Source organism: Lepisosteus platostomus, chromosome 4 (genome assembly GCF_059453375.1).
Source record: "Lepisosteus platostomus isolate fLepPlt1 chromosome 4, fLepPlt1.hap1, whole genome shotgun sequence".
NCBI lineage: Eukaryota > Metazoa > Chordata > Actinopteri > Semionotiformes > Lepisosteidae > Lepisosteus > Lepisosteus platostomus.
This window is the reverse complement of record NC_142614.1, coordinates 15,621,105-15,633,582: the sequence shown is the minus strand read 5'-3', so window position 1 is coordinate 15,633,582 and position 12,478 is coordinate 15,621,105. Positions and strand designations below refer to the sequence as shown.

The following is a 12,478-nucleotide window of genomic DNA, read 5'->3' as shown; positions in this document are numbered from 1 at the left end:
CAATCTCTGATTTAGTTTTACCTCCCAGTTTGGAATAGCTGATTATCATTCAACACAACTCACCCCTGTACCCCCAGACCACCAGACCAGGTGCATCCCCTGAAACGTGCTCTAACTGCTAACACCTCAATCTCACAGGTGCCTGACCAACATCAGGGGTTCCTAATGTACACTAAGGGCACTCTGGACATGATCTCCTGGGATCTTTTTGGTGAACCAGTTTTTATTTTAAAAATATTTAAATATACAATGAAATAAGAACAAGGCAATAGCACAACAAAATCCCATGCTGACCGTAGGCAAGAATTAGGATCTGTTTGTCTTTGGATGTTGTGTTTTAGGATGCACCACGCTTGAAAGCCACTTTGGCAGCTCAGATGAAAGCTGTCCTCACTTGCTGTGATGCTGTTAGCCTGTCTGTGTCTGTCATAGACTGGTTTCTGTATGTCCCCATTTCCGTAAGAGTCTTTAAATTAGTCATCATCTGCATGATTTCCTTTTCCGCTGCTATTTCTTTCCCTGTTTAACGGTTAATGTTCTTGGACAGTGAAACCAGAGGAGTTTGGTCCTTTCCCAGCGTGTCATGTTCTGCTGGGTGGTGCCCTGCCTGCTAATTAGATGCTTGTATCCCTGGAAGATCTTGTGTCAAGCTTCTGGGTGAACAAGCGTCACGGGCATGTTGGAGCTGAATTGTCCACTGCGGGTTTCTCTCCGAATTGTTTTCTCCGCGGACTCGGGAGACGCGGAGCAATAAACACCGCCTTTTTGTTTTTCAGACCTTGGTGTTATGCCAGAAGAGGCTGACAAGTAAGTCATTATTTTCTTACTTTCTTTCTGGTAGTTTAGAAAGAGAGATGAGTGTTTTTTATACCTGTTTTCCCTTCCTATAAGAATTCCAAAATTGTTTTCATTTTTTGTTGTTGTATTAATACAAACGTCTCAAAGAATTCTTATCCTTGTTTTAAAACTGTAACAAAGGTTACAAACGAGAGGAGAACATTTGGCCTGTCTAGCCTGTCTGTTTTGTAGTTAATAGCTAATTGATCCCAGCATCTCCTCGAGACATTCTGGAAGAATCTAGGGGGATCAGCTACAGCAACATGGATGGGTAGCTTGTTCCACACTTCCAAAGCCTTTTGGGTATAGATGTGCCTCCTTGCTCTCAGTTTTAAATGCATTTTTCAGGCACCAATGTGCGATTTTTGTACTTTAGCTTATCCAGGTTGTTTCTGTATATATATATATTTGCATTATAAATGCACTCCCATCTTTACTGCCTCTTCTGTCAGGTATGATAAAATAAGATAACAAGGAGCGTGCAAACAGGAACTGTGAATAGGAGGTGCATTTTACACTAAATATGTGCCACAGCTTGTTCCCCACGTTGTCGAAGCTGATACCCTGGTCTCTTTTAAGAAATAGCTGGTTGAGCTCCTTGGATCAATTAACTATTCACTACGAAATGGTCTAGAGCTTAAGATTGGTCACCTCATTGTTGAAGTGGAAGTTGATGCGTTCTGAGTATATTGAGGAGATGAATGAAAACTGTACTCTACCTTTTCCAGTCGAGACTAAAGAGACCTTCTCAGTAGTCCTCTTTTCCTGTGGTGTGTGCTGTCAGGTGGGCGGAGGACACCCTGGGCCTCAGTGGGCTGAGTGACATCGCCGATATCCTGGGGGAGCTGGTGAGGGGCGGAGGGGTCTCGGCCAGTGCTTTGGGTCTGTCAGAAACACAGGCAATAAGACTCTCGCGGTGAGTAACTAGGAGGGGATGTGACTCTTAACACATTAACACACATTAATTCCTTTCCTTCCTTGCAGTGGGTGAGTTCACAGGCTATGAGCATTTTAGAAGAAGACTGTGCCAAGAATCAAGCATAAAGACCCCAACATCTGCTTCACCCACTCATTCCTACATTTAAATCAGGAACACGGGGACATTTTATGACTAGAGTAAGCATTTTGCCATTTTCCAAGAAGCTTTTTGTAAATTAACTTTAAAAAGATCCCCCTGTATAACATCTTCCTCCTCGCAGTCTTATTTCATGCATGAGTAATTCTCTATTGTTCCTTATTGAGAGGTAGATCCTACTCCATGATGTAGCTGGTGTGTAGTCAGCTAGATCTTCTGAGTGCTCGCAGTTACTTCTAAAGCACAGAGAGAGAGACATGCAAGAGGGTTTTGCCCAGAGGCTGTAACCATGTTTGATTGCCTCGCAAGGCCGATGCTGGATATTCCATCCCGCTGGGTGGTGAGACAGGCAGAGCAGCTAATGATGCTACCTGCTGTCCTGGAAAAGCTGATCACAGTGTATCATCGCTTGTGAGCTGCACAGCAGAATGTGTAATACAGGCCCTCCTTCTCCACTGTGACCAAACTGCCCACCCCTGTAATACACTGGACAGACCCAGCCATTAATACATCTAATCAGGAACCTGAATTTTCCATCCAAAGGAAATGTGTAAATTTTAGTGTGCTTATCCACTTGCATTGTAACAAACCGAAGGAACTAGTCAGTCTAGTAAGTTGTGCATTGAGTGGTAGTATCAGTATCACTTCATCTACAGCGGGTGTTTAGAATTATTGTGATCATTTTGGTTACAGTGTATTTGTTACCTGTAAGATCTCTTGGAGCTGTATTTACTGTTGATTATAGTTTTTAAAACTGCCGCCTTTCTTTCCCCGATACAAAAGGACATGTGGGCTCAGTCTTACGCCCCTACTGAGATGCCACTGTTAAGAGCGGTTTCACAGATGACGTCTGCAGAGATTACTGCTGATGCTCATGTCTGTGCCTGTGACTGCTGATGCAGGGCGGGAGCCCAGCAGCGCGGGCAGCCGGGCCGGAAGGTCAGGAGGTCGGAGAGGGAGAGGAGGGAGGTCCGGGAGTGGATGAGGAGGAAGCAGCGGGAGAGGCTGTCCGAGTTCCACAGGCAGCGGGAGGAGAGGAGGCAGAGGGAGCACAGGCCCTTCGCCGCAGACAGTGTGGCGGTAAGCCCCAGCATGCTCCGTCTCGACACGGAGCCGAGCTCCTAGAGGTTGGACCGTACTCCATGCTCTGCCGCATTGGGCCCAGATCCGAGTCAGCCTGACCCATTTTCACATGGGGGGGCTTTTGGACTGAGCTTTTGTCTAAATGTTTCTGTGAGTGGGCCCCTGTATGATAATTGAAATTGAGGTTGAATATTCTCTCTGTGAAGCTGGGCAGTTACCTTGCACATTATCCATTAATATGAGTAAATTCTTAATCTCATTAATATGAGCACATACTTAAGCTCAATAAGACTATAATCCTGAAGAAAACTCGGCTAATAACAGTATTAAAATATAAATATGTAATAATCCTATTTGTAACTAATTTTTACATATAAAGCCAGCTTTTATATTATCCTGTTGCTCAAGGGAGCTTGATGTATTTTTCTTAACATTATTTTCAGAAACATTCCTATCTATAGAGATTCAAAGCACTAAACAACTGGGCTGTAATGCCAAAGTTCATGATCTTTTAAAGCAAAAAAGCAAAATTAATATTGTGTAGATTTCTGAAGTAAATTTCTCCTGCTTTACTGCAAACATAGTTGCTGGTATAAATAAAGGTATAATTTTTTCTGTCCTTGTGTTTTATTTAAAAATGTTCAAACATAATGTGGACAGAAGGGCTGATCATTACTGCACAGTGTTTTCAAAGGCAGCTGTTTCTCACGGTTCACTGATAAGGGCCTTTCACAGAGCCGGTCATTTCTGATCTGGTCCTTCAGAGGTGCTGACAGCAGCTTTTGATTTTTTTTACAGAGGAGCCCCACTTCTAAAGACATCTCCATCAGCCAGAAAATTAAAGAAGAAAAGGACAAGTAAGCTGACTTGATTAGATGTCATCCTGCATTGTTATTCTGAAACGTACACCTTATTAGGATCACGGACAATTCAGATTTGATTTGCTGGGTGTGGTCTTTTCGGCAAGATAAACCTCATTAATTTTGTGAATATTTTATCGCTGTGATTTATTTCTAGAGCCAGGGTTAATAGTTCATTTGGAGTCTCCTGGTAATTAATGTGAATCACTGCACTACCACAAATGTGTCCCAAATTTTGTACATTCCATTTGCATCTAAAGTCAAAAAAGATTTTGGATTAAGACTTTTGCACTTCTTATCATTTCTGAACATCTGCATTGCTCCGCTTGAATAGTTTTCAGGACGTCATAGCAGAGCTGTCTGTTGGTGACGATTCTATAAATTATTTCTTAACTTGTGGTAGTATTAGAATTCATACAGTAATTTTGAAAAACACTAGGTGTAGTATGCGCTATTGTGTTATCCATCTCCATATATAAAGAAGCACTTTTCAGTGGCTTAAGTAATTGTCTTTAGAGAGACAAAAAGGGGATGTTTCCTGTAATTTTGGCTATACAGAGGAAGTATTTTTTTATTAATTTTTTACATCAGGATGATCATAATTTTGTTCTAGCTGATCTCTTAATGCCTAAATGAACTCCAGTTAAGAAGCTAGTTATCTCCTTAATTAAAGTATACGGTCCAAAGTTCCGTATACTTTAATCTTGCAAGTATTCAGAAGCACTTATCTGTGCCTTAAGTTATTGTCTTTAGCAAGCCAAAAAGGGCTTGCTTGCTTGTAATTTTGGCTATAAAGTGGAAATATTTTGATGTTAATTTTGGACGTCAGGATGATCATATTTTTTTTGTTTTAGCTGATCTTTTAATTGTTTTAACTGAGTCCAAAGCCAGTTATCTCCTTAATTGGTCCAAAGCTGGCCATCTCCCAAGCCGTCAGCAGGCGGCCGTGTCAGGACAGCCTGGTGCCGGTCTGCAGCTGTGCTGATACTCCTGATGCTGGTCTCTGCTTGCTCAGGGCGGCGCTGCTGGAGCACCATAGCCGGAGGACCAGGGAAGCCCTGCGGCTGATGGACGAGATGCTGACGGACACGGTGCCGTTGCCCACCGCCCATCCACCCTCCCTGGCACACACCCCCGGGAGGAGCAGCCGCAGGTCAGGACGCAGAGAGAACACGGGCAAAGTGGCAAAATTAAAATTAAGGGTTTATTGGAAAACCTCCTGCTGGCACGTTTTAAAACTGCTCTTCACAAGCCTGAAGTAAATGTCAGGAATTGTGTTGGAAGTGGTGCAGGAATCCTGAGCTGTCCCCCTGTGTGACAGTGTGGGGCGCACGACAGAAAACCAAAGGTGTGACAGTGAGGCGACTGCAGAGGTCAGGGCCGAACTAAGAGCTTCAAATGAAAAACGGATGAAAAAAAACAACAAGCCAGGAACAGGGAAGGGGGAGGACACTCGTCTCTTCCACTGTTGAGTCCTCTCTAGAAGGTGCTTAACAATCTCAGACATACAGAAAGGAGTTGGAAGAGAATTGAATTTGCTAGATTACAGATCATTGCTCTGTGTCCATGGTGTTCATGCAGCCTAAATAGTGCAGGTTTATAATAGATAGATACTTTATTGATCCCGTGAGGGAAATTGCAGTGCAACAGCAGCTTAACACACACAACACAGCCACAGTGTAAAGAATTATATAATCACAGAGACTTCTCTGGCCAGTTTGTTTATCGCTGTACAATGTGGTCTACCACTTCTGTTCTAGATGACCTTTTCATTGTCAGGCCTACACCTTTAAATAGTAATTGTGTGTGTTTTAGGGGCAGGGCTCCTAGTCGTAGCCAGTCTGCGGGGAGGACAGGGAGAAGGCCATCCCAGGCAGGCCAGGCTCGGTCCCTCTCCTCTCCTGGAAGAACCCAGCTTTTCACAGGTACGGAGTTGTAGCACACACCTCTGGGGAGCTGGATGAGCGGCCAGAAAGGAGTTCTCAGATCATTGTTCCACGTGCAGTACGTGACACAGTCAGCATTAGAAATTAGAGATCAGGTTTGCATGGCAGATTTCATGAAGGAAGCATCATTATCATTATTTATTTTGCATAGATACCTATATATATATATTTTCTGCAATCTGCTATTATTTGACAGCTACTCTGTAACTCCTGTCATTTGTGTCTAATTGCTTTTGTTTAATCATTTATCATGGCATTCTTGTTCTATCATTGCCTCATTCCTTTTATTTTGCCACAGTGTCAGCCCTGTTTTTTACAGTACAATAATGTGTCATTCCGATGGGCTCTTTCTTCGAGTCCTGTTGCAGTGTCGCCAGCAGGAGTCTGTGTGAGTTAACGAGCCTGCTGTCTGTGTGCTCTTGCCAGGATCCAGAGTTGCAGCACCACAGAGCGAGACCCCTGCTTGGAGGGGGAGGGCCAGCAAGGCCGGCAGGGCCAGCAGACTGGGGCTGCACAGGCCAGGTGGGGGAGTGAGCTTTTTAAACGAGAATCCCGGAGGCACTTATTGGGAGACGGCAGCTTTGCCAGATGCTGTAATGTGCCCTGCAGGGAACCGTTAATCCGCCTCCCGTCTAATCTTAATAACTGATGGGACCTTTTGAATGTTTCCATCTGGCTTTACAGATTAGATTCAGCTCAAACTGGTCTCACATTCAGGGCAGAGTAGCTCTGACCTCACTAAACCCAATGCTGGCCAATGGAGGAATAAGAATAAAAGATCAATTGTAAATCAGCTGGCATTGTAATAAATGTCCAGCCGCTTCTTTAGATGAAGCTACAAAAGTGAAATAGTCTAAGGGACGTGGAGTGTTCCTGGGTTAACCACAAGCTGCTGGTTTCTGATCTTTCCTAGAAAGTACAAGACTGATGTCAGAACAGCTCTTTCCTCCTGATTGTAATTATACCTACGAAATCCAGTGTTTAGGCCCATGATGAAATCCATTGTTCTTGGTTATTTAGAGTCATTTGTACAGAATTATTACTTCTTCTGTAGTAATTTGTAGGTCACTTAGTGGGGGGTGTATATTCCTCACTGAAGAAGGGGTTACCTGGACTTTGTCAGGACATGAATAATGAGGGGAACCCTCAGATTCCAGAGGATTGTCAGACAGTGCTCCTTCCAAGACAGCTGTTCTTTTTTTTCAAGTGACATTTTAGGCAAGGGTCTCCAACCCCCAGCTCCCTTCGTCTACTGAACAAAATCTGAGCACACTCTAGCCCTCAAAATAGCAGGGTTCCTTTAACTGATCCAGATTTCAGAAGCAGTTGATTAATAACTGGATTGGAGCCCTCGAGGCTCAGAACTGAAGGACCCTCGTGCAGTCACGCCTTGTTGCTCAGTTAGCTGGGGGAGATCTCCCCCAGAGCCTCTTTAGGGTCTGGCTGGACCTCCGGTATTCCTGCTGCGATTGGTGAAGCCCTCGTAACCGAGGGCGATGTGGTAAGCTGTCCCCCGGCGCGCTCGACTGAGTGTGTGCGGTCTCGGTTGGCAGCGAGCGCACTCCCGAGGGACCGCATGTCCCAGCTGACCCGCAGGGGGATGGTGAGCGACCCGGACCCGGATGCCTGGCGCAGCAGACGAGGTGACAGGGAGCGGGCAGCGCCAGCGCACAGCCGCGGTGAGGACCAGCGCCTGGGATCGGACCACTCGGGTTGGGTCAACCGGCACTAAAGATCTGCTACCTCCCTGAGAAAGAAACGAGGACCATTCAGTTGTATATGATGTGGGCCAGATTTGGCCTCGTGTTGATCCCTGCTTTGTTGTCTTAGTGTGCCTTTAAAAAGGGTGACTCTCTCAGACTATAAAGATAAACTTGCTGATTAGTAATTTATTTGAGTAATTTAAAAATGTCAGGAAAAGGTACTAGTTCCACAACTTGACAGATTGAGAATTACGAAAGCAGGAATCGCCAGACAAACTCTAATAGTGCTTCCTGTTGAACAAGTACCTGTTGGCTGTGCCACAGAACTGCAGCGGATTTGAGCCAGCAATATCCGTCCCAGTGCACGTATGTTCTAATCCACTGGTAAGCAGTTCTGTTTTGCAGTATGCCAATTGAAAGAAGACGGTATGAAACTGCATGACACAGTAATGACTACAATACAAGCAGAGAGTGACAGCTTTGCATACCATGCTGATCAGTCACAAAGCTTTTGCATTTATAGATTTAAATTGATGTTATTTACTATACTGCATGATAAACTCCAGGGACATGCTATGTTTTGTTTGCTGAAGTGTATCCTGCAAACAAGCGAAGCCTGTTCTTACCTAACTTGTAAAGTTTCACTGCCCCTTTGATCCTCTGGTGCTTGTCCTTGTTTAGACAGAGGGGTTGTGTGTATTATATTTCATTTACCTAACTCTCTTGCTAGATCAATTTGTAATTTTTACTACTGTATTTATTGCAGATTGCTACTTTCTGTGTGTAACTGTTGACTCTTCACTCTTGCCTGTAGGTAGTCTTGATTCAGAGCTCCAGATTCAGTACCGTTGTTCCCCTCTAAGCTGCTGTTTTCTGTGCCACAGGGAAGAGAGGGGAGGCAGGGAGGCCTTCTGTGAGCCCCAGAGGGAGCGGAGTGGAGGCCCCAGAGGAGTGGGGGGCAGTGGTCTCTCCGAGTACCCCAGCAAAGTTCCACACATTGCGGGCTGTGGAGAATGAGCTCTTCCTGCAGGTAGGGGGCACTGACACAGGCCACACAGCATGAGGCAGCATCCCTGGACACAAACCAGTAACTACTTCCCTGCTTGGAGACTCTCCAAAGAAATGTTCTGAAGAATTAATTTTTTTTTAATTTATATATATATACTGAGAAAATTGGACCCCAACCAAAATCTCATCCCCTTCATTTCCAGGAACACTGCCTAGCCTCACTTGGGGCAGAACTCCTGCTTTTGGGCCATTTCCCAGGGAAAGACGGAGCTATGAGTGTGGGCTCTGGGAGGGCCTTACTGTCCAAGCACACAATGTGTTTGACAATGCATTCAATCTGAGTGTGAATTTGTCTGAAAAAGAAACACAAAATAAGCCATTATACTGGCAACCATTGGTGTTATTGTGACCTCCACTTTAAAGACCCATCTCTCTTTCACAGTGGACTGATCTGAGTGACCTGTCACTGTAGCGCTGACTAATCTTTCCAAGACGGCAGTGGACATCTGTAGATTCCACCTTTCTTCCCAGTATTAATCTAGGTGTAGAAATGGGTTCCTAACATCTTCATCCATCTGGGGTGTGCTGGGATGGTAGGATTGTACTTGGAATCAATGTCCACAGGGGCCACAGTACTCTGAGTACCTTCTCTGGGAAGGTGTGCAGTGTGTGACCTTTGATCGTGACTCTGTAAACCCCTTCCTCCATTCATTTGCCACAGGGCCCCTCAGACAATCGGTCCCCTTTGAGGAGGGCAGATCTGGACGGGCTGAACGAGCTGGACGCCCTGTCTGACAGCACAGGCAGCATCCTGAGCAAGCTGGACTGGGCAGCGATCGAGAACATGGTGGCTAGCGAGGGGGACGTTGAAATCGCGCAGGACTGGGAGTTACTGTCCTGAACAATGGTGTAGAGAGAGTGCCTGATCGCTGAGAATGGACTGCATTATTTCACTTCAGGTGCTGCTTAAACTTGACATTTTCTAAGCAGGAAAGGGTGTGCAGTGCTCTGACTCGTTTAATTAAAAATCCTGCTGGAGGGTTTCAGAAGAAAACGCTTATTTGTCCTGGATGCCTTCTTGGTCGCAATGGTGCCTTAACTTGAGCATGGAGCTTCTCTCGGATTGCTCCAGAGGTGTGAATGGGTACAATTGTGAGTCACTAGAGATAAAACCATCACCCAAAGAAATAATAGTAAATTAATTGACCTTATCTTGGTCAACACATTATCACTGAATTTTTCGTTCAATAAATGAAAAATTGAGCTTAGTGATTGTATCGTGTGAACATGCTTTCTTAACTTATTGTTTTCTTTTATTGATTGTGTTGTATTACACATGAAAATGTAATTTATTTTGCAGCATTCTCAAAATAAATCCTGGCTATTTTTTTTTATGTTATTGTAATTTTTAAAACCTAAAATGGAAAACAAGTTCATTCTCACTGTGTACCAGACCATCTAAATGTCACCTGTTTTTTTTTTTTTTACAGCAATTCAAAAAGCAGGATCATATGTTTTTCTCTGGTCATTTGCATTTTACAAAAATAAGGACAAACTTCATTTTTCAAATTTTTCATTTTCACCCAGTTTATTAATTGCACCTTGGCACATGGGAGTATTACAAGAGGAAGCAAGAGATTCAGGTTAAGGTTAAAGTATTTAAACTTTAAAATCTGAGGTAGCACTTCTGATAAAGACTGTTGGCACAGTATGGGAAAGCTCTCTCTACAGTACAGCCGTAGAGGTTGATCAGGTGATGGAATATTCTGTATATGCACAAAAACTAAACAGTCTGATTTCAGACCTTTCAAGAACTTTATCCATTGAATAAAATATTAAAATAAATCCTAAACTTCACTGGAAGCCTGTGCAGGGAGACCAGCACAAGGGTGGTATACAGTCTGGTTTTGAATTTGGCTTTGTCTGAGCCACAGATGGGTCAAGCCATAATCCTTGTGGAAGTCTTCCTGATTCTTAATTTATATTCTGTTCTAGGAAGAGTGACAGACACTGGGCTGTAAACCAATATTACTGTTGGATATGACCTAGGCACTTCTCCCTAGCTGGATAGCTTAAATATGACTTTTGGGGATTCTGTCTTTGACATTCAGCTCCTCCAGGGAGCAGGAGGACAGTCTTGTTGCCTGTTGCACCAAAGCATTTTTGAAAAGGTGCTTTCTTTGTCCACGTTGCAGGTGTACTATTGTTAGCACTGGCAATAGTATGAATTAGTTTTTTTCACATTCCAGCAATGCACATCTAGTTCCTCAAGTACCACCACTACCAGGAAAAAAAATTCCAAATTCCTATAAAGCAAAAAAAAAAATGAAGATAGTTTGGGCTGGATCACTGTTTTTGGTGAGATTTAATTTCACTGAAATGTGCTTTGTGAAATTGTTCTGACATCAGATATTAGATTTTTTTGTGACCAAGAGACCTTTTGAGTTAATGCTGCAATTACCAAATTGCTCCACTACGGGGCAGTAAAGTGCCATAAATCCCAATCCTGTAACTGGTTTAATCTTGGTGAACCAATTAAAATCATTAGACTTAAACTAATGATATATACGTGTATGTAGCATAATCGTCATATAAAATAGCTGTCAAACAGCTGCCATGTTTAATTATAGTTAAGTATTTTTTTTTTACCATCTCCACATTCTGAAATGTCATCTTCCCTAGACTTGTCAAAGGCTACTTCTTACATTTTTAAAAGCTAATTTATGCCTTGTACCTGTTGCTTTCAGAGACCTGCTCCCCTGCAACCCTGAATTGGATAAAACAGTTTAAACATGTGTGGATGCCAAAAAAAACAACAACATACAGAGATAATATTGATAGTTCATTAGTTTCACCCAGCTATTCTGTCTTTGGGGGAAAGCTTGATTCCTGCAAGATATATATATATAAAAAGGAAGCAAAAATTCTTCACTTATGTTGGTTACAACTTAAAATATTCCTAAAGAGCTACATTTACAAAGTCACAAATGTGTGTTCTCTCACTATACTTAATTTGAGAAATTGGCTTGGAGGCCAGGAACAGGGGGATACCTGTACTGTAATCCTGTGGGGTTGAACAGGAGGAGGATGTTAACACTTTGGCATAAAGGTGCAGAAATGATTGTTTTAAGGCTTTAGTTAAAAGCTCATACTTAATAGCATTTGATATTAACAGCAATAGAAAAGAAATATCATGTGTACAAAACAAAACGCAAATGTGAATTTTGCTTTCAATTAAATGGCAAGAGAAAGGTATGTAGTGTGAAATTTGCGTGAATGAGCTTAACCATTAAATTGCATCAGACTGCACTATATGTAAAATAATAAGAATGGCTCCTGCTTTCTCCCATTATGAAACAAACTTTTATGCTTTACTGTATTTCTCTAGGCAACACCAGATGCTCTAAATTATGCCAAGTTCCAGTTTTTAAATTCAGCAAATGAAAAAATCAGGTACCAACATTGTATCGGTCCTTATACACCTTCAGCTTTAAACTTGTGGAAGGCCACATTGTGGATTCTCATCTGCCATCTCTCAATAACATGTCTGAGCTAACTGTGAAGGGTTAATGGGATGATGGCCTGGTCTTCATCAATAAAACCATGAAAGGTAATCTCAATTGAATCCAATCATCTGTTGCTGCTGGTACATCACAGGCTAGCTGCAGTGAGATGCACTCAGAAGATCCTACACTCAACCTGTGTTCCAGGCGTTTGGTTCAGCCTTTCCTCTGGAAGCAGCATTGCAAACCTGCTCCAGCCCGTGTGTGTATTAAAAGGATGCAGCTGGGTTTTTGTCAGGGTGAAATGGAGGCAACGCACCCATATAAGTATTTGCCTTGCACAGTCACCACTATTGCAAACGGTCTAGTTTAGTTCACTGTACTTTTCTGCTAGGGAAGCTGTTTCAAGTCCTGGCTCTGGAGAATCCCACTCAAGAAGGTTTGTAGGACACCATTAAACTAC

The 12,478-nt window shown here is 43.1% G+C and overlaps 1 protein-coding gene across 6 annotated transcripts in view; it reads left to right on the top strand.

Annotated features, from left to right (window-relative positions):
* Window positions 1-9,904, top strand: part of cplane1 (ciliogenesis and planar polarity effector 1) — a 52,055-nt gene extending 42,151 nt beyond the window's left edge. For 4 of the 6 annotated variants that reach the window (XM_088628702.1, XM_088628699.1, XM_088628698.1 and 1 more), the window contains 10 exons: window positions 777-807; window positions 1,622-1,753; window positions 2,815-2,992; window positions 3,794-3,852; window positions 4,871-5,008; window positions 5,671-5,780; window positions 6,228-6,323; window positions 7,355-7,480; window positions 8,389-8,534; window positions 9,234-9,904. In XM_088628702.1, coding sequence (XP_088484828.1) covers window positions 777-807; window positions 1,622-1,753; window positions 2,815-2,992; window positions 3,794-3,852; window positions 4,871-5,008; window positions 5,671-5,780; window positions 6,228-6,323; window positions 7,355-7,480; window positions 8,389-8,534; window positions 9,234-9,413 — 1,196 coding nt within the window. In that variant the 3' untranslated portion in view covers window positions 9,414-9,904. The other 2 variants (XM_088628700.1, XM_088628703.1) reach the window with 2 other exon arrangements.
* The last annotated feature ends 2,574 nt before the right edge of the window (window positions 9,905-12,478 follow it).